The following is a 23,764-nucleotide window of genomic DNA, read 5'->3' on the forward strand; positions in this document are numbered from 1 at the left end:
TGAAGAAGGTAACTAGGGAGACCGTCAGCACCACGAGGACAGTGATTCCAACTGAGTTAGCTAGAATAAGGAAACCTGAGGAGAAAAAGACAGTTTAAAGCTGCAAGACTGGAAGACTGGCACCCTGTGGCAGTGAGAGGTAAGTGCACCTTAACCTCTTAAGTACTAGCCATATTTTCAGAAAATGGAAGATTGCTCCAAAAATGGCCACTGAGCTCATTCAGCACCTTCTTGAGATCAAGTGTACCAAAAAGATCTAAGCAAATTAATAAAGGGCAGATGATTTACAGGTTTTTTTTTGTAGATACAGTACTGAATTTTGCCACCAGGATACAAATTGAAATATGACTATATAATATAGAATATCAGGCCTATAAATGACCTTATTATGGCAAGTCATACATCTATGGATCGGGCCAAATCTCCTCTTTCCAATGGCAGAGTTAGATCTGGATTTAGTACTGCACCAGGCGCCCTTAACAGGGCAGCAAATACCATGAACGAAATCTACTGTAAGTACAGTTACTTTTGTATATTATGTCCATAGCTCCGTATTCACCAGATTGCAACGCGTTCTTTTTGTGGACGTTCACAGAAAGGTAAATAAACAATATACGTTGTATTTCATGGCAATAATTACATTCAGGTTTGTTCGACCCGTGAGATACAGTATAAACATGAAAACACTTAAAATCATTGTTCAACAAACGTAGCGCTGAAAATATACACTTTGACTGCTGTTTTGATTGGTCTTTATTCTTGGCTACATTTGAAAAAGAAACGCAACATTAATTAATACGGAATGTATTGATCTTTTTATGACGTGAAATTAATTTTCGATCGGGCTCAAGGGGTTTTTAAGAGAAAACCAGGTAACTTTGGGGACTGTTTTACATTTGTGTCGTTCACATTTTCTGCTCTATATTAGACCGTAGCATTTTAGGTTTTGTGGTGCTGGTTGTACAAGAAGAGCTTGTATGGACAGCTTGACTGTGTTTCAGTGCTGGGAGGGTTTCCTCAATAGTATGTACATTATAACAGTATAATATGTTATTATGTATATTATATTATTATATATATATTATAACAGTAGAATATACAGTATGTGCATTATAACAGCAGAATATACAGTATGTACATTATAACAGCAGAATATACAGTATGTACATTATAACAGCAGAATATACAGTATGTTCATTATAACAGTATAATAAACAGTATGTACATTCTAATAGTATAATATACAGTATGTACATTATAACAGCAGAATATACAGTATGTACATTATAACAGTATAATATACAGTATGTACATTATAACAGTATAATAAACAGTATGTACATTATAATAGTATAATATACAGTATGTACATTATAACAGCAGCATATACAGTATGTACATTATAACAGTATAATATACAGTATGTACATTATAACAGTATAATAAACAGTATGTACATTATAATAGTATAATATACAGTATGGACATTATAACAGCAGAATATACAGTATGTACATTATAACAGTATACTATACAGTATGTACATTATAACAGATAAGAAATGGTATTTTCTAGAAGCAGCCTACAATGCAGATTAATTATTCAAAGAATCAGTACAATAGGCGGTCAGGACCGTCAGGTGGTGTAGCGGAGATTGCGCTCGTCACCAATGCAAGAGGCTGCGGTCTCGACTCCCGGAGTCAGCATTGCTTGAGGCTTGGGCTGATTGTCATACTAACCCGCTTGGCTGGGTTAGGGGGAGGGCAAGTCATGGGTGGGAATCTGGCGTTGTGGACAGCGACGCCTACAGGTCAGGTCTGGGCGCTTGCTCAGCGGAGGCAGGACTTGATGAAGGCAGCGTGACCTGACCTCCCACGTTTTACACTTCACCAATGAGAGTCCTCGCTGCCAGGTGAAAAAAGAGTCACTGGCTGTCGCCGCGCGTGTTGGAGGAAGCATGCGCACAACAACCAGGTAGGGGAGGGGGGGAATTGGCACAACGACTAAATTGGGACGGGGAGAAAACAGAGACAAATCGGAGAAAGAGACGATGTAAAAAAATAAAATAAAAATAATCAGTACAATTACTTACATTAAAATAAAATAAAGTCAAATATATATATATATTTTTTATCTTTTCTCCTCCTATTTTCTGTATTTTACTCCCATCCCAATTTAGTCATTATGCCAATTCCCCCCTCCCCTTCCTGGTCGTTGCACGCATGTGCCCCCCACTGGTCGGTCTAGAGAGCCCTGAAGTCTATCACATGCTTCCTCCGATACATAGGAGACAGCCAGCAGCCTCTTTTCACCTGTCAGCGAGGACTCTCATTGGTGAAGTGTAACGCGTGGGAGGTCACACTACCTTCACCATTTCCCTCCCTCGCTGTGCAGGCGCCCTGACCGACCTGTAGGAGTCGCTGTTTACAACGACCAGATTACCACCCACCGGCTTCCCTCCCGCTGACACTGCCAATTGAGCCAGTATGACGACCGGCCAAGCCGGAGGCACCGCTGACAGCCGGATTCGATACCAGTGTCTCTGCAGTGGTAGACAGACGCTTAGTCCGCTGTGCTACCTGGCCGCCTAAAGTCAAATATTTCTTATAGACCTTATAAATTCTGCACATGGCAGCTAGACCCATAGATATATATAGAACACTAGATAGCTTACCCGCGCTGCCGGCCAATGGAGAGCGACGTCACTGAACCGCCGCCATCTTACCCCAGTCAGCCTTGAGTGAGAGTGAGTGAGCTGCACAGACAAAAATTCTCATAACTCGCTGAAATATTGACGGATTTACAAACGGTTTGGTTTATTACAAGCATTATTAACGTGGCTATGATTCAAGCGGTTTGTAAAAAAAAACATCTTTAAAAAATATTTTTTTTATAAGTATGCAGTATCATAACTACATATTTTATGTTTATAGCAAACCAACCCGTAAATCCGTCAATATTTCAGCGAGTTATGAGTAATTTTGTCTGTGCAGCTCACTCACTCTCACTCAAGGCTGACTGGGGCAAGATGGCGGCGGTTCAGTGACGCTGGTGACTCCTCCTTAAGCTATCTAGTGTTCTATAGATATCTATGGCTAGACCGACATACTTCCATGTCATTCAACGTGTGGGCTGCAGTACACCGCCGAACCACTAGGTGGCTGTGCTGCGTTGTGTTTTACAAATGGCCATATTTTCAGACTTCCTCTGCCAGTCTTTCTTCGATTTGGTCCATGTTTGGAACGTAGTTGATCATGATCGATGATGGAACGCTGCGATTATAAATGGTAAATACGAAAGTACGTCAGGCCCAGCCCAGGGCAGCGGCCAATCACAGCTCTGTGCCATCCACATCAAGGTCAACTTTATTTATATAGCACATTTAAAACCAACCCAAGTTGCACCAAAGTGCTTTACAATATAAAAACAGAGAAATACAAAAAATACAAAATGCATTATACACAAAATCAAAAGATAGAATACGACCGGGGATGTATGTGGGCACTGGGCAGACCTAATTTGCAGTGGAAGACTGTTCCACAACTTAGGGGCAGCCACCGCAAAAGCTCGGTCACCTTTTGTTTTCAACCTAGACCTTGGGACATCTAAAAGTAGTTTGTTTGATGACCTCAGTGCTCTAGCAGGGGTGCAAACATGGAGGAGTCCAGCTAGGTACTGAGGGGCCAGACCATTCAATGCCTTAAACACAAACATCACAATTTTAAAATCAAGCCTGAAGCGAACAGGGAGCCAGTGCAGGGAAGCCAGCACTGGTTTAACTAATGTGTTCACGCTTCTTTGTGCAGCAGTGTTCTGCACTAGCTGTAGGCGTCGCAGGGAGAGCTGGTCTAGACCCACATACAGGGCATTGCAGTAGTCCAGCCTAGATGGATAACCCTCTCCAGGTCATTGGGAGAGAGGTAGGGCTTCACTATATACAAATATAAAACACTAGACACTCACTCTGGTGTTTCTGCCCATCCAGTGACTTCTCAGTAGAGTTCTTCCCCCCCAGAGAGTTGGTGGCCTGACAGAGGTAGCGTGCTCCAGTCGGAGAGCGCTCCAGAGGGTCCAGAAACAGCACCTGTGCTGACCCTACCAGGACCAGGGGGCTGGAGCCTGGAGGTCCAGTCCTCCGGTACCAGGTGTAGCTGCCTGCTGCTGGGTTAGCATCACTGCTGCAGGTCAGGTTCACACTGCTGCCTTCCTCCAGGCTGCCTGAGGGACTGACCTCCACCAACACACTCCCTGGAGGATCTGGGGGTGCAGAACCAATGTTACAACATTTACTAAATACTTTCTCTGAACAACGACTACTCTGACTTAGGATTCGTGACACAAAACTATACAACAAATGATGAAACTGTTGAAAGTTGATTAGGGAGGGCTGCACGTGAGCAGGGAAGATAACGGTCTCTAGATCATTTTGTATAGCATTCTGTAGTTATGTACTGTTACGTAGAGTTACTGAAACTCTGTTACAACGTTTAATTAATTACTGCCTATATCTGCAATGGTAAAATATAAAATAAAATGTGAATGAAACATTCTTATCTACAGCAGCTTTAACTTACAGAGGACATCCAAGTGATGCTGTGATGACTTCTGTGAGCCGTGTTTATTCTCCGCCTGGCAGGTGTAGAGGCCAGAGTCTACAGGAGACACGTTCACTTTCACCAGCTGACGCCCGGTAGAAACAAGGCTACTGTCTCTGTACCAGGTGTAGTGTACTGATGGGTTGGCCTCACTGCTGCAGGACAGAGTCACATTCATACCCCGGACCACCTGCTCTGGATCAACAGAGATGCTGGTTTTCTGTGGTCCGTCTGACAAAGACAACAGGTGTATGATATTCATTAATGTTGTAGGGAAGCCATCCTATATCATCATGTAATTCAACCTCTATCATCATGTAATTAAACATCACCTCTATCGTCATGTAATTCAACATCATCTCTATCGTCATGTAATTAAACATCACCTCTATCATCATGTAATTAAACCTCTATCATGTAATTAAACCTCTATCATCATGTAATTCAACCTCTATCATCATGTAATTAAACATCACCTCTATCGTCATGTAATTCAACATCACCTCTATCGTCATGTAATTAAACATCATCTCTATCATCATGTAATTAAACATCACCTCTATCATCATGTAATTAAACCTCTATCATCATGTAATTAAACCTCTATCATCATGTAATTAATTAATATTTCCGAGTGAGTCTGTGGACTCAAGGGTTCCAGATGATTTAATAAAGTTTGAAATATTTTATATATAATGTTTATATCATATATAATATATAATATATAAAGTTTGATCGGAATGAGTCACAATTTCCATAACTTACACTGGACATTGAGGGTAACAGGAGCAGACAGTCCCGCTCCGATGGTATTGCCTGCCCCGCAGTAATACTCCCCACTGTCAGAGGGCTGGATGTTCAGGCTTTTTGGAAATGAGCCTTTAACAGTAAAGTCTTGTGTGTTCTTCTTCTTCTTCCATAGCTGACGAGTCTGCACTGCTGGGTTGGCATCACTACTGCAGGTAAAAGTGACTATATCTCCTTTAACAACATGTTCTACTTGACCAGCTGATAGCACAACATTCCTCGGCTTATCTGTTGGAAAGAGAGTTCATGGTGGTGTCAAGTCATGGTGTTTTATGTTTGTCTTTTATAGCGTTCTGCAAACATAGAATTGCACAAAGAAAGAAAGAAAGAAAGAAAGAAAGAAAGAAAGAAAGAAAGAAAGAAAGAAAGAAAGAAGAAAGAAAGAAAGAAAGAAAGAAAGAAAGAATAGGTTTACAGCAGGTATATCTACAGCAGGTATCTTTACAGCAGATATCTCTACAGCAGGTATCTTTACAGCAGGTATCTCTACAGCAGGTATCTCTACAGCAGGTATCTCTACAGCAGGTATCTCTAAAGCAGGTATCTCTACAGGTATCTCTACAGCAGGTATCTCTAAAGCAGATATCTCTACAGCAGGTATCCCTACAGCAGGTATCTCTACAGCAGGTATCTCTACAGCAGGTATCTCTAAAGCAGGTATCTCTACAGGTATCTCTACAGCAGGTATCTCTAAAGCAGATATCTCTATAGCAGGTATCTCTACAGATATCTCTACAGCAGGTATCTCTAGAACTAAGTGGATCATACCAAAATGATCTGGATGGATAACAAGGACTCTGGTGAAGGGGGGGGGGGACATAATTATGTTTTCTTTGTCATTTTGGGTGAACTGTGCCTTTAAGCACTGAAGTTGTGAAATAAGCACCAAAAGCAAATGTTTTGTTGTTTCCACATAAGCACTAGCTCAAAAGATGTGTTGTTGTTGTTTATATATAGTGGCTTAACAGTGGAAATATGGTAATTTTAAGAAATGAAAGGGAATTTCATGTTATTCTCAAGAGAGATGTGATAGTTGGCTGTTTAAAGATATGGGCTTATATTTTGCAAAGGGCTTGGAGATGGGCTTGAAGCACTGAAAACGAGCCCCAAGTAACCATGGAAACATACAAAGAGACACAAGGACTGAAGTTGTTAGGCCCAAATTCCTGGGTTTAAAAGTTCCTATATGACTGCAGCGTACAGGAAGCTATCTAAGGGCTGAGACCATCACACCTAAATGACTGCAGCGTACAGGAGGCTATCTAAGGGCTGAGAACATCACACCTAAATGACTGCAGCGTACAGCAGGCTATCTAAGGGCTGAGACCACCACACCTAAATGACTGCAGCGTACAGCAGGCTCTCTAAGGCCTGAGACCATCACACCTAAATGACTGCAGCGTACAGCAGGCTATCTAAGGCCTGAGACCATCACACCTAAATGACTGCAGCGTACAGGTGGCTATCTAAGGGCAAATACATCAGCTGTTTTTGAAGCCAAACAAAAATCCCTACTTTAAACTTCCAGTGACTGACGCTAAGCTAAGTTTTGCTTTACTGAGCTCCGTTATCTGGGGGCTGTAGTTGGTCACTTTAAGCTGCACACCGGAGCATCTTTTAATCCAGCTGTTTGCTGTTCTCTGATATTTTCTGACATTTCGTTGATGCGTGGCTCGACACTTCAAGCTGACATGGGGATATCTTTAATCCTTGATTTGATTGTCTCTTTGTTTGGCAAGCCTTCAAACAAAACATCTGAGCTACAGAGAAAAGCCTCCTTGATATACTCGACTTACAAAAAATAACCTGTGGGAGGATTTCAACAAGATAAATGCGACAACAGTGCAAAGTATTTCACTATAATATTACAAAGCAAAAAGAAAATATATATATATATATTTTTTTTAATGCTGCCCCCTGTGCCTATGCGTGCCTAGGGTTGCCTACCCCTGGTCTAGATCATTTTGTATGGCATTCTGTAGTTATGTACTGTTACTTAGAGTTACTGAAACTCTGTTACAATGTTTAATTAATTACTGCCTATATCTGCAATGGTAAAATATAAAATAAATTGTGAATGTAACATTCTTATCTACGACAGCTTTAACTTACACAGGACATCCAATGAAACATTCTTATCTACGGCAGCTTTAACTTACACAGGACATCCAAGTGATGCTGTGATGACTTCTGGGAGCCGTGTTTATTCTCCGCCTGGCAGGTGTAGAGGCCAGAGTCTGCAGGAGACACGTTCACTTTCACCAGCTGACGCCCGGTAGAAACAAGGCTACTGTCTCTGTACCAGGTGTAGATGTGTACTGATGGGTTGGCCTGACTGCTGCAGGACAGTCTCACATTCATACCCCGGACCACCTGCTCTGGATCAACAGAGATGCTGGTTTTCTGTGGGCCATCTGACAAAGACAACAGGTGTATGATATTCATTAATGTTGTAGGGAAGCCATGTAATTAAACCTCTATCATCATGTAATTCAACCTCTATCATCATGTAATTAAACATCACCTCTATCGTCATGTAATTCAACATCATCTCTATTGTCATGTAATTAAACATCACCTCTATCATCATGTAATTAAACCACTATCATCATGTAATTAAACATCATGTAATTAAACCTCTATCATCATGTAGTTTTGGGTGAACTGTCCCTTTAAGCACTGAAGTTGTGAAATAAGCACCAAAAGCAAATGTTTTGTTGTTTCCACATAAGCACTAGCTCAAAAGATGTGTTGTTGTTGTTTATATATAGTGGCTTAACAGTGGAAATATGGTAATTTTAAGAAATGAAAGGGAATTTCATGTTATTCTCAAGAGAGATGTGATAGTTGGCTGTTTAAAGATAGGGGCTTATATTTTGCAAAGGGCTTGGAGATGGGCTTGAAGCACTGAAAACGAGCCCCAAGTAACCATGGAAACATCCAAAGAGACACAAGGACTGAAGTTGTTAGGCCCAAATTCCTGGGTTTAAAAGTTCCTATATGACTGCAGCGTACAGCAGGCTATCTAAGGGCTGAGACCATCACACCTAAATGACTGCAGCGTACAGCAGGCTATCTAAGGGCCGAGACCATCACACTTAAATGACTGCAGCGTACAGCAGGCTATCTAAGGGCTGAGACCATCACACCTAAATGACTGCAGCGTACAGCAGGCTATCTAAGGGCCGAGACCATCACACCTAAATGACTGCAGCGTACAGCAGGCTATCTAAGGGCAAATACATCAGCTGTTTTTGAAGCCAAACAAAAATCCCTACTTTAAAGGAAAACTCCAACATTTTGGGAAATTAGCTTATTTGCCATCTACCCTGGAGTTAGACAAGAAGATACATACCTTTTTCTTCTCTGTGCATGCAGTAGGAGTAGGAAGACGTTGGGAACTAGGCTAATGGAGGAACCTACTTCCAGTGACTGACGCTAAGCTAGGCTAACGGTGCGTGTCTTTCTACTCCTACTGCATGCACAGAGAAGAAAAAGGGTATGTATCTTCTTGTCTAACTCCAGGGTAGATGCCAAATAAGCTAATTTCCCCAAATGTTGGAGTTTTCCTTTAACCAAGGTCCTTGCAGGGTAGTTAAATGTCATATGTAATGCAAGATACTCCACAGTACAGATGGAATGCTCATAGATGTTATCATGTAGGAATACAAGCACATGCATTTGACTCACATTGAATGTTCAGAGCCACACGGGCAGATTTGATGGTCTCTTGTCCTCTGATAGCACACCGGTAACTCCCAGCATGCTCAGGCCTGGCTAGGAACACTGGGTTATCAACTGGTTGTCCTTCTCTGAACCAGACAATTGGAGGGTTGAGGCACGATGTTTCACAAGACAGAGACACTTGAGCTCCCTCTCTCACATCGCTAGGCACTCTGGCAGCCAACCCTAGTCGTAAGGAGACACACAGATCAACAACAAATATCTAAAATAGTAGCTGTGGTCGAGAACTGGGGTGATGGTGGCCGTAAGGTTAGAGTAGTGCGCTTGTGAACGGGAGCTAAATGAAAAAAGTTTATCAATTTTTTTTTGATTTATGATATTAATGATTTGCCTTCCTTAATATCAACCACTGAAGGGCCCTTGAGCAAGGCAGGAGTTCATTTAAAAAGCCCTTATTCTTTTGGATTTGTTATATCGGTAGCTCGACATAGTAGACAGTTTCTCATAATTCACAGTTTCTCATAATTCACAGTTTCTCATAATTCTGTATATTCTTTAAGTTAATGTTTTATTAATGAATTAATATGTGAGATTATTGTATCTTAATGGATCTGTAATTAATCTGTAAACATATGCTTTTGTAAAAGTTATTCAGCTTACTTGGGGAGGAGGGATTATTAAGGGAAGGAATTCATTCCATAATTGGTTTATAATAATAATAATAATAATAATAATAATAATAATAATAATAATAATAATAATAATAATAATAATAATAATAATAATAATAATAATAATAATAATAATAATAATAATAATAATGCATTTTATGTATGTATGTATGTATGTATGTATGTATGTATGTATGTATGTATGTATGTATGTATGTATGTATGTATGTATGTATGTATGTATGTATGTATGTATGTATGTATGTATGTATGTATGTATGTATGTATGTATGTATGTATGTATGTATGTATGTATGTATGTATGTATGTATGTATGTATGTATGTATGTATGTATGTATGTATGTATGGTATGTATGTATGTATGTATGTATGTATGTATGTATGTATGTATGTATGTATGTATGTATGTATGTATGTATGTATGTATGTATGTATGTATGTATGTATGTATGTATGTATGTATGTATGTATGTATGTATGTATGTATGTATGTATCTATCTATCTATCTATCTATCTATCTATCTATCTATCTATCTATCTATCTATCTATCTATCTATCTATCTATCTATCTATCTATCTATCTATCTATCTATCTATCTATCTATCTATCTATCTATCTATCTATCTATCTATCTATCTATCTATCTATCTATCTATCTATCTATCTATCTATCTATCTATCTATCTATCTATCTATCTATCTATCTATCTATCTATCTATCTATCTATCTATCTATCTATCTATCTATCTATCTATCTATCTATCTATCTATCTATCTATCTATCTATCTATCTATCTATCTATCTATCTATCTATCTATCTATCTATCTATCTATCTATCTATCTATCTATCTATCTATCTATCTATCTATCTATCTATCTATCTATCTATCTATCTATCTATCTATCTATCTATCTATCTATCTATCTATCTATCTATCTATCTATCTATCTATCTATCTATATATGAATGTGTGTCTGTATATAATGCATGTATATGTAATATGTATGTGTCTATATGAATGTGTGTGTGTATATAATTCATGTATATGTATGTATGTCTATATGAATGTGTGTGTGTATATAATGCATGTATATGTACGTATGTATATATGAATGTGTGTGTGTATATAATGCATGTATATGTACGTATGTCTATATTAATGTGTGTGTGTATATAATGCATGTATATGTATGTATGTCTATATGAATGTGTGTGTGTATATAATGCATGTATATGTATGTATGTCTATATGAATGTGTGTGTGTATATAATACATGTATATGTATGTATGTCTATATGAATGTGTGTGTGTATATAATGCATGTATATGTATGTATGTATGTCTATATGAATGTGTGTGTGTATATAATGCATGTATATGTACGTATGTCTATATAAATGTGTGCATCCTGTATGTTTCTTACGTGGACCCCAGGAAGAGTAGTGGTTGCCGTGGTAACAGTGCAGCTGCTGGGTGTGTGTAACGTGTCAAACTGTGGTTCTGGAGCCCAGTAGGAACCTCCCTGGGTGTGACTGTGTGAGACTGTGTGAGTGTGAAGCAGGGCGTTGCTGAACACCCTGGGAAATAAAGGTTTAAAAAAGAACTATCAGGGTCTGACTCTCTGGTCAGTAGCACAGACAGCTGCAGGTCACAGATAAAAACACAGATTCAAAAGAGCAGGATTCACTTTTCTGGTGGTGTAGTTACAGTAGCCTACCTGTTACAGTCAGAGAAACCCATTTCTTAGAGGTCCATTTGTCTTTCTTCACATTGTTCTCTGCTTCAAATCGGAAAAAGTATGATGATGTATCACCGTCCTGCAGGTTAACAAGTCTTAATGAACAGTTAGAGTTTGTATCTCCAGTGTACGTGACACGTTCTCTGTATCGTGGAATCGTTGAGAGGTCATCACCACCATTAGTTAACCACCAGTAGGTCTTGGTGACGGTGTATTCTGAGGGGTATTGGTAGGAGCACTGAAGCACCACTGATGACCCTCTCACAGCACACACAGAAGAAGAGGGAAAGGTCACTTTCCAACCAGTGCTCCAAGCTCCTGTAGAAAGATGAGCACATTTTAAAATCCTCTAATTGAATGTTGTATTTTTGTCTTTTTTCATATGGGTTTTAACACTGCTGACACGTAGATTTGGGATGTGATATATTTTGTATCTTATTTTATCTTAATATTTCTTTTTATCTTATCGTATCGTATCATATCTTATTATATCTTATCTTATCAGCTGAAGATCTGTTTTACCCTCCTTACTGACTGGTGTCTTACAAATAACCAAAACAAAACCCAGTTTCAAGTAGTACTCTTGTCATGTGGATTGATTGATTGATTGATTGATTGATTGATTGATTGATTGATTGATTGATTGATTGATTGATTGATTGAAAACGTTATTAACAGATTGCAGAATGGTTACAATACAGTACAGCTCAATACACACAATTGTTAAGGGGATGCAGACCAGAGAAAGACTTTCGTCTTGTTTACATCAGGGTCCCCCATTTTAAATTCATCATGTGGAGACTCAACAGAGACAGTACTCTTGTCATGTGGAGACTCAACAGAGACAGTACTCTTGTCATGTGGAGACTCAACAGAGACAGTAGTACTCTTGTCATGTGGAGACTCAACAGAGACAGTAGTACTCTTGTCATGTGGAGACTCAACAGAGACAGTAGTACTCTTGTCATGTGGAGACTCAACAGAGACAGTAGTACTCTTGTCATGTGGAGACTCAACAGAGACAGTAGTACTCTTGTCATGTGGAGACTCAACAGAGACAGTAGTACTCTTGTCATGTGGAGACTCAACAGAGACAGTAGTACTCTTGTCATGTGGAGACTCAACAGAGACAGTAGTACTCTTGTCATGTGGAGACTCAACAGAGACAGTACTCTTGTCATGTGGAGACTCAACAGAGACAGTACTCTTTGACCCATACAGTACTTACTTACTTACTTACTTACTTACTTACTTACTTACTTACTTACTTACTTACTTACTTACTTACTTACTTACTTACTTACTTACTTACTTACTTACTTACTTACTTACTTACTTACTTACTTACTTACTTACTTACTTACTTACTTACTTACTTACTTACTTACTTACTTACTTACTTACTTACTTACTAAGTATCAATGCAGTAAATATAATGATTATCTTCAATCAAACCAAACAGATCTCTCTTGATCATATCCAGGTTAATTTATCATACAACTGAGCAGAAGGTCTACTGCATTTTAACTGCATGAACAACTCACCTGGTATCAGGATCAATATCACCATATTGATCCACGTCATCTTCAGGATCCACATGGCATCAACCTGCAAAACAATGATATAAGGTATGAAATAACTTGATTGTCGCTATTCTGTTAAGTGATTGTTGCCTACAGCGTTGGTTCTCAACCCTTTTCGTATCAAGCAGCCCCACATCCATCACATCAGGCTGCAGGGCCCCAGTTCAAGCGCTGTGTCACGGACCAGGTATAGAAGATACCTGAAGTTAGATACGACTTGGTCCTGAATGTCCTAACTGTCTATACTGTATGTGATTGATTGAATTGATTGAAAACTTTATTAACAGATTGCAGAATGAACTTTCGTCTTGTTTACATCAGGGTCCTCCATTTTCAATTCATCAAGACATGTATGACATACAAGACATACAAATATACAGTACTGTGTAAGAAAAAGAGATCATAAAAAAATAATATACATCCGAAGGGGAAGAAACTGTACATTGGAGGGGGTTGGGTGGGTGGTGGGGGGGGTTTGACATTTACCGAGGCCAGTTTCTAATTAAAGCCACCCGTAGGTGCTCTTTGAGAGCGGTTTTGAAGGAGGGTAGGGATTCACTAATAGTGTAATAATGTGGGGAGATAACATTGGAGAGTAAAGCCATTAGAGTCACTAGTCACTCTTATATATTTTCTCACTAATCGTCTAGTGCAGTGTTTCTCAAAGTGGGGGGCGCGCCTCTAATGATTCTAGTTATTCAGTATTCATCTCTAATTACTAAAATTAAATTAAAATTGCGTATTTCTGTGTTAAAAAAAATAAAAAAAGGGGGGGGGGGTGACCCCCCCTCCACCCCCGGGCTGAAGCCCCCAATGTTTTCTAACCCTAAAAAACGCCCCTGGTTCTCAACCCTTTTCGTATCAAGCAGCCCCACATCCATCACATCAGGCTGCAGGGCCCCAGTTCAAGCGCTGTGTCACGGACCAGATATAGAAGATACCTGAAGTTAGATACGACTTGGTCCTGAATGTCCTAACTGTCTATACTGTATGTGATTGATTGAATTGATTGAAAACTTTATTAACAGATTGCAGAATGGGTACAATACAGTACGGCTCAATACAATAAACTGCTAAGAGGATGCAGTCCAGAAAAATACTTTTGTCTTGTTTACACAAGGGTCCTCCATTTTCAATTCATCAAGACATGTATGACATACAAGACATACAAACAGTACTGTGTAAGAAAAAGAGTTCATAAAAAATATAATATACATCCGAAGGGGAAGAAACGGGTCCTACTAATCACCCCAAAGTACCAGAAAATACCAGAAAATACCAGAAACGACCCAAAAATACCCCAAAGTATACCCCAAAATACCAGAAACTACCCCAAAATACCCCAAAATACCAGAAAATACCAGTAACTACCCCAAAATACCAGAAACTACCCCAAAATACCCCAAAATACCAGGAAATACCAGAAAATACCCCAAAATACCCCAAAGTATACCCCAAAATACACCAAAATACCAGAAAATACCCCAAAATACCCCAAAGTATACCCCAAAATACCAGAAACTACCCCAAAATACCCCAAAATACCAGAAAATACCAGGAAATACCCCAAAATACCCCAAAGTGTACCCCAAAATACCAGAAAATACCAGAAAATACCCCAAAGTATACCCCAAAATACCAGAAACTACCCCAAAATACCAGAAAATACCAGAAGATACCAGAAACTACCCGAAAACAGTCCTTGACATGGACCACACACATTGACAGTGTTGTGAAGAAGGCACGACAACGCATCTACTTCCTCAGGCGCCTAAGGAAGTTCCAAGTCAGTCAGAAGATCCTTAAGAACTTCTACTCATGTACAATAGAGAGCATCTTGACCGGCAACATCACCTCCTGGTTTGGGAATAGCACTGCACAAGACCGAAGCAGACTACAAAGAGTGACACGTTCAGCCGAACGCACAATTGGAGGGGGGCTCCCCACCCTCCAGAACATTTACAACAAGCGTTGCAAGGGCAAGGCTAAGAGAATCATTAAAGACTCCAGTCACCCGAACAACTGCCTCTTTGAACTGCTGCGGTCAGGCAAGCGATACCGGAGTCTCAAGGCGAGCACAGAAAGACTCAGAAGAAGCTTCTATCCCCAGGCCATCAGGCTGCTAAACGAACAATGAACACTACACAACAACAACCACCAAACGCACATAGCACACACATCCACACGCACACACTCACTTTAAACAAACACACTGTAGCACCCACTCCACACACTTTATAGCACACACCCACTTTAAACAAACACACTGTAGCACCCACTCCCCACACTTTATATTTATTGATGAAGGATTGCACTACAACCCGTACACCTTACTGTAAATTGTACCTAAATTGTACCTCATCCCATTTCTGCTTTGCACTATATAGTACTGTACATTAGTACACTGCATAGTATTGTATATTGTATATTATATGGTAACTCAGAACATTGTACATATGTCTATACCGAACACTGTGACCTCATTTTCTTCTTCTAAATTACATGCTATACTATGTTATTTGATACTATCTTGTCTAGCACAGTCTCTGGAGCGTAACAGTAAGAAGCATTTTGTATGAAAGTATTCTGTACTTCTGTATGACAACTATTAAAGAAACTTGAAACTTGAAACTTGAAAATACCCCAAAGTATACCCCAAAATACCAGAAACTACCCCAAAATACCCCAAAATACCAGAAAATACCAGAAAATACCAGAAAATACCCAAAATACCCCAAAGTATACCCCCAAAATACCAGAAACTACCCCAAAATACCCCAAAATACCAGAAAATACCAGAAAATACCAGAAACTACCCCAAAATACCCCAAAGTATACCCCAAAATACCATAAACTACCCCAAAATACCAGAAAATACCCCAAAATACCAGAAACTACCCCAAAATACCCCAAAGTATACCCCAAAATACCAGAAACTACCCCAAAATACCCCAAAGTATACCCCAAAATACCAGAAACTACCCCAAAATACCCCAAAATACCAGAAAATACCAGAAAATACCAGAAAATACCCCAAAATACCCCAAAGTATACCCCAAAATACCAGAAACTACCCCAAAATACCCCAAAATACCAGAAAATACCAGAAAATACCCCAAAATACCCCAAAGTATACCCCAAAATACCAGAAACTACCAAAGTTATTACACTAAACTTAAGAGGGATACTAATTTCATGAGGAGGATAACATGGATTGAGAGGCCTCCAGGATATTTTCCAGTGAACAGGGCCGACATTGCAGTGTGGGAATATCTATAGGCACATTCCCCATAACACTCAGGTATCATGCAAATGCTAAGAAAAATCCATTTCAGTTTATCAGAACACAAACAGAGGTGACTGAAAGAGTGGCTCAGGCGGTACAAACCCAGACACCTCGTGATATACACACAGTTAGTTATGGAAGATGAGGAAAATGCACCTCGAGATTTAAAACAAGTCAGGAATATAAAACATCAAGTATCAAAAGACCAGAGGCCTTCTGGTAATCGAACCAATACTGCTGATGAGCTTCAGACAGTTCTGAATATGTTGCAGGAAAATCATTATGTTCAGCAAATAATTTCTAGGAAGGGAAAACCACCTTGTGTCATCCTTTACTTTGATGAACAATTAGAAGATGTTAGAAGATTTTGTTGTGGGCAGGATGCTACATCTGTTTTAGGAGTGGATCGCACATTTAATTTGGGGGCTTGCTTCTTAACAGTGACTGTGTTCAAAAACCCAAAACTTTTTAAGAAAGAGACTGGAGAGCCACCATTATTCATTGGGCCACTGTATTTGCACTGGGACGGCAGCTTTGAGACTTACCATGATTTCTTTGCCCATTTGAAATCAAAGTTGTCGGTGGCATATTTAGCAACAGAAATAAATATCAGTGAGGACATAGTTATTGGATCCGATCAGGAACGGGCAATTTTAAAGGCCATAGAGTCTTTGTTTCCTGAAGCGAGTCATATTTTGTGTTCAAAACATATTCGGGATAATGTGAAACATTATCTAACACATAAAGTGGGAATGGACGCAAAAAAGAGAGCAGTACTTGAGAATAAGCTGTTCCATAATGCTAATTCTCTTACCTACTGTAAAACGAGTATGACTTTTGTGAAAATGTACTTGAACTTGAAACATATATAGAATCAAATTGCCCAGAGTTCACTACATATTTCTCTAAGTTAATACCTATATTGAAAAAGAAAATAATGGAGACAAAGAACAGAAAGAAATGGATTCCTGATAATTGGACAAATAATAATTGTGAAGCAATGAATCATGTAATTAAGCTGGCTACTAATTGGAAACCACAAAAGTTACCAGATCTGATATTAAAACTCCAACAAATTTCTCAACTTCAAAATATAGATGTGCGCAGATGCCTTCATGGCCAAGGTAATTATACTTTAAAGCCAGAATTTAAAAGATATGAGGTCCCCAATGTCATATGGGACACTATAACTAAAGATGAGCAGAATGAGCTATATTTAAAGTTCTTGAAAGTTAAAATGGTACCTAAGGCTAAAACAATAGAATCAAATGATGGTCAGTTGAGCATTCCAGTGGTACCCCAGCTAGCCAAAAAGCCTGGCCAAAAAAGAACGGCAAAAAATTAGCGAACAACTTCAAAAAGAAGAAAAGTGAAGACATAAGTATGTTCACTTCATGCATGCTCATAAGAGATTTGATTTAATTTTTTATATTTTTTTTATATATGTGTTTTTTTTAGATGACACAGAATTTTTTATTTATTTTGTATTTAACCAGGAAGTCCCATTGAGATACAAGATCTCTTTTGCAAGGGAGACCTGGCCAAGATGACAGCAATAACATTTGCAATATATCAGACAGCAATGTTTTTGTGTTTACATGTATTGTATATTGTATATATGCACTTTTATTATGTTCTTGTGTGATGTATACAATATACAATACATGTAAACACAAAAACACAAAACAGAATAGTCTACATAATAGTAAAGGTGTATGACAGTAAAATACAGGGTAATACAGTAATTTAGCAGTTTTGCAGTTGGGACCCGACTACAGAAAGCAGCGGAATTCCTTTTGTAGGAAGTTATGTAATACAGATTTAAATTTGTTGAGAGAGACCAGGGTATGACATTGCAGGGGGGCCAGCCCTGTGATATCGCAGAGGGGCCCAGACCCGTGATATCGCAGGCGAGACACTATCAAACCAGGAGGAGTGAACGTGGGGGGGCCAGCCCTGTGACATCGCAGACGAGACACTATCTAACCAGGAGGAGTGAACGTGGGGGGGCCAGCCCCGTGACATCGCAGACGAGACACTATCTAACCAGGAGGAGTGAACGCGGGGGGGCCATCCCTGTGACATCGCAGACGAGACACTATCGAACCAGGGGGAGTGAACGCGGGGGAGGGGGGGCAGCCCTGTGAAAATACCAGAAAATACCAGAAACTACCCCAAAATACCCCAAAGTATACCCCAAAATACCAGAAACTACCCCAAAATACCCCAAAATACCAGAAAATACCAGAAACTACCCCGAAATACCCCAAAGTATACCCCAAAATACCAGAAACTACCCCAAAATACCCCAAAATACCAGAAAATACCAGAAACTACCCCAAAATACCCCAAAGTATACCCCAAAATACCAGAAACTACCCAAAGTTATTACACTAAACTTAAGAGGGATACTAATTTCATGAGGAGGATAACATGGATTGAGAGGCCTCCAGGATATTTTCCAGTAAACAGGGCCGACATTGCAGTGTGGGAATATCTATGCACATTCCCCATAACACTCGGGTATCATGCAAATGCTAAGAAAAATCCATCTCAGTTTATCAGAACACAAACAGAGGTGACTGAAAGAGTGGCTCAGGCGGTACAAACCCAGACACCTCGTGATATACACACAGTTAGTTATGGAAGATGAGGAAAATGCACCTCGAGATTTAAAACAAGTCAGGAATATAAAACATCAAGTATCAAAAGACCAGAGGCCTTCTGGTAATCGAACCAATACTGCTGATGAGCTTCAGACAGTTCTGAATATGTTGCAGGAAAATCATTATGTTCAGCAAATAATTTCTAGGAAGGGAAAACCACCTTGTGTCATCCTTTACTTTGATGAACAATTAGAAGATGTTAGAAGATTTTGTTGTGGGCAGGATGCTACATCTGTTTTAGGAGTGGATCGCACATTTAATTTGGGGGCTTGCTTCTTAACAGTGACTGTGTTCAAAAACCCAAAACTCTTTAAGAAAGAGACTGGAGAGCCACCATTATTCATTGGGCCACTGTATTTGCACTGGGACGGCATCTTTGAGACTTACCATGATTTCTTTGCCCATTTGAAATCAAAGTTGTCGGTGGCATATTTAGCAACAGAAATAAATATCAGTGAGGACATAGTTATTGGATCCGATCAGGAACGGGCAATTTTAAAGGCCATAGAGTCTTTGTTTCCTGAAGCGAGTCATATTTTGTGTTCAAAACATATTCGGGATAATGTGAAACATTATCTAACACATAAAGTGGGAATGGACGCAAAAAAGAGAGCAGTACTTGAGAATAAGCTGTTCCATAATGCGAATTCTCTTACCTACTGTAAAAACGAGTATGACTTTTGTGAAAAGGTACTTGAACTTGAAACATATATAGAATCAAATTGCCCAGAGTTCACTACATATTTCTCTAAGTTAATACCTATATTGAAAAAGAAAATAATGGAGACAAAGAACAGAAAGAAATGGATTCCTGATAATTGGACAAATAATAATTGTGAAGCAATGAATCATGTAATTAAGCTGGCTACTAATTGGAAACCACAAAAGTTACCAGATCTGATATTAAAACTCCAACAAATTTCTCAACTTCAAAATATAGATGTGCGCAGATGCCTTCATGGCCAAGGTAATTATACTTTAAAGCCAGAATTTAAAAGATATGAGGTCCCCAATGTCATATGGGACACTATAACTAAAGATGAGCAGAATGAGCTATATTTAAAGTTCTTGAAAGTTAAGATGGTACCTAAGGCTAAAACAATAGAATCAAATGATGGTCAGTTGAGCATTCCAGTGGTACCCCAGCTAGCCAAAAAGCCTGGCCAAAAAAGAACGGCAAAAAATTTGCGAACAACTTCAAAAAGAAGAAAAGTGAAGACATAAGTATGTTCACTTCATGCATGCTCATAAGAGATTTGATTTAATTTTTTATATTTTTTTTATATATGTGTTTTTTTTTAGATGACACAGAATTTTTTATTTATTTTGTATTTAACCAGGAAGTCCCATTGAGATACAAGATCTCTTTTGCAAGGGAGACCTGGCCAAGATGACAGCAATAACATTTGCAATATATCAGACAGCAATGTTTTTGTGTTTACATGTATTGTATATTGTATATATGCACTTTTATTATGTTCTTGTGTGATGTATACAATATACAATACATGTAAACACAAAAACACAAAACAGAATAGTCTACATAATAGTAAAGGTGTATGACAGTAAAATACAGGGTAATACAGTAATTTAGCAGTTTTGCAGTTGGGACCCGACTACAGAAAGCAGCGGAATTCCTTTTGTAGGAAGTTATGTAATACAGATTTAAATTTGTTGAGAGAGACCAGGGTATGACATTGCAGGGGGGCCAGCCCTGTGATATCGCAGAGGGGCCCAGACCCGTGATATCGCAGGCGAGACACTATCAAACCAGGAGGAGTGAACGTGGGGGGGCCAGCCCTGTGACATCGCAGACGAGACACTATCTAACCAGGAGGAGTGAACGTGGGGGGGCCAGCCCCGTGACATCGCAGACGAGACACTATCTAACCAGGAGGAGTGAACGCGGGGGGGCCATCCCTGTGACATCGCAGACGAGACACTATCGAACCAGGGGGAGTGAACGCGGGGGAGGGGGGGCAGCCCTGTGAAAATACCAGAAAATACCAGAAACTACCCCAAAATACCCCAAAGTATACCCCAAAATACCAGAAACTACCCCAAAATACCCCAAAATACCAGAAAATACCAGAAACTACCCCGAAATACCCCAAAGTATACCCCAAAATACCAGAAACTACCCCAAAATACCCCAAAATACCAGAAAATACCAGAAACTACCCCAAAATACCCCAAAGTATACCCCAAAATACCAGAAACTACCCAAAGTTATTACACTAAACTTAAGAGGGATACTAATTTCATGAGGAGGATAACATGGATTGAGAGGCCTCCAGGATATTTTCCAGTAAACAGGGCCGACATTGCAGTGTGGGAATATCTATGCACATTCCCCATAACACTCGGGTATCATGCAAATGCTAAGAAAAATCCATCTCAGTTTATCAGAACACAAACAGAGGTGACTGAAAGAGTGGCTCAGGCGGTACAAACCCAGACACCTCGTGATATACACACAGTTAGTTATGGAAGATGAGGAAAATGCACCTCGAGATTTAAAACAAGTCAGGAATATAAAACATCAAGTATCAAAAGACCAGAGGCCTTCTGGTAATCGAACCAATACTGCTGATGAGCTTCAGACAGTTCTGAATATGTTGCAGGAAAATCATTATGTTCAGCAAATAATTTCTAGGAAGGGAAAACCACCTTGTGTCATCCTTTACTTTGATGAACAATTAGAAGATGTTAGAAGATTTTGTTGTGGGCAGGATGCTACATCTGTTTTAGGAGTGGATCGCACATTTAATTTGGGGGCTTGCTTCTTAACAGTGACTGTGTTCAAAAACCCAAAACTCTTTAAGAAAGAGACTGGAGAGCCACCATTATTCATTGGGCCACTGTATTTGCACTGGGACGGCATCTTTGAGACTTACCATGATTTCTTTGCCCATTTGAAATCAAAGTTGTCGGTGGCATATTTAGCAACAGAAATAAATATCAGTGAGGACATAGTTATTGGATCCGATCAGGAACGGGCAATTTTAAAGGCCATAGAGTCTTTGTTTCCTGAAGCGAGTCATATTTTGTGTTCAAAACATATTCGGGATAATGTGAAACATTATCTAACACATAAAGTGGGAATGGACGCAAAAAAGAGAGCAGTACTTGAGAATAAGCTGTTCCATAATGCGAATTCTCTTACCTACTGTAAAAACGAGTATGACTTTTGTGAAAAGGTACTTGAACTTGAAACATATATAGAATCAAATTGCCCAGAGTTCACTACATATTTCTCTAAGTTAATACCTATATTGAAAAAGAAAATAATGGAGACAAAGAACAGAAAGAAATGGATTCCTGATAATTGGACAAATAATAATTGTGAAGCAATGAATCATGTAATTAAGCTGGCTACTAATTGGAAACCACAAAAGTTACCAGATCTGATATTAAAACTCCAACAAATTTCTCAACTTCAAAATATAGATGTGCGCAGATGCCTTCATGGCCAAGGTAATTATACTTTAAAGCCAGAATTTAAAAGATATGAGGTCCCCAATGTCATATGGGACACTATAACTAAAGATGAGCAGAATGAGCTATATTTAAAGTTCTTGAAAGTTAAGATGGTACCTAAGGCTAAAACAATAGAATCAAATGATGGTCAGTTGAGCATTCCAGTGGTACCCCAGCTAGCCAAAAAGCCTGGCCAAAAAAGAACGGCAAAAAATTTGCGAACAACTTCAAAAAGAAGAAAAGTGAAGACATAAGTATGTTCACTTCATGCATGCTCATAAGAGATTTGATTTAATTTTTTATATTTTTTTTATATATGTGTTTTTTTTTAGATGACACAGAATTTTTTATTTATTTTGTATTTAACCAGGAAGTCCCATTGAGATACAAGATCTCTTTTGCAAGGGAGACCTGGCCAAGATGACAGCAATAACATTTGCAATATATCAGACAGCAATGTTTTTGTGTTTACATGTATTGTATATTGTATATATGCACTTTTATTATGTTCTTGTGTGATGTATACAATATACAATACATGTAAACACAAAAACACAAAACAGAATAGTCTACATAATAGTAAAGGTGTATGACAGTAAACTACAGGGTAATACAGTAATTTAGCAGTTTTGCAGTTGGGACCCGACTACAGAAAGCAGCGAAATTCTTTTTGTAGGAAGTTATGTAATACAGATTTAAATTTGTTGAGAGAGACCAGGGTATCTAAGTGGATATGGTCTTGTAGCCCATTCCATGACCAAGGTGTGAAGCTTGAAAAAGCTGTTCTTCCTAGTTCAGTGTGTATTCTAGTTTTTTAAGTAGCCATCTTGTGGACCTGAATGTAATGTAATGATACAGTTAGAATGTCCTGTTATGTTGTCATGTATAGCCTATAGTTGTCTCTTTTCTTCCGTCCTTACTGGAATTTGTTCAAAAATTTTATACTGTTCTGTTATTATTGTTGTTGATGTTGTTTTGTTATTGTTGAACATTTAAAATAAAATTGATAAAAAAAATGTATACTGTTTGTTCAGTGTTCAATACAGATGTTATTACATTTGGAGATTATAATATATTAAAATAAACATTTGTTTTGAAAATATGTGGTACTTTGGGAATGGGAAATGGACTCCACATATATAGCACTTTCCTACCTGCACAAATAGCTTTATAATTGCCTCTCCTTCACCAATTCACACATGCACTCACAGAGCAATGGCAGCC

General features: G+C 38.9%; 1 protein-coding gene across 1 annotated transcript in view; it reads right to left on the bottom strand.

Annotated features, from left to right (window-relative positions):
- Positions 1-13,124, bottom strand: part of LOC311245932 (transcription initiation factor TFIID subunit 2-like) — a gene marked incomplete at both ends in the record, with an annotated part of 83,762 nt that extends 70,638 nt beyond the window's left edge. The window contains 5 exons of the mRNA XM_084335956.1: positions 3,990-4,257; positions 4,575-4,826; positions 7,562-7,816; positions 9,093-9,311; positions 13,070-13,124. Coding sequence (XP_084192082.1) covers positions 3,990-4,257; positions 4,575-4,826; positions 7,562-7,816; positions 9,093-9,311; positions 13,070-13,124 — 1,049 coding nt within the window. The remainder of the gene's footprint in view (positions 1-3,989; positions 4,258-4,574; positions 4,827-7,561; positions 7,817-9,092; positions 9,312-13,069) is intronic.
- Between the last annotated feature and the right edge of the window lie 10,640 nt (positions 13,125-23,764).

Source organism: Notolepis coatsorum, assembly GCF_963971535.1.
Source record: "Notolepis coatsorum genome assembly, chromosome: 19".
In the NCBI taxonomy this organism is placed as follows: domain Eukaryota; kingdom Metazoa; phylum Chordata; class Actinopteri; order Aulopiformes; family Paralepididae; genus Notolepis; species Notolepis coatsorum.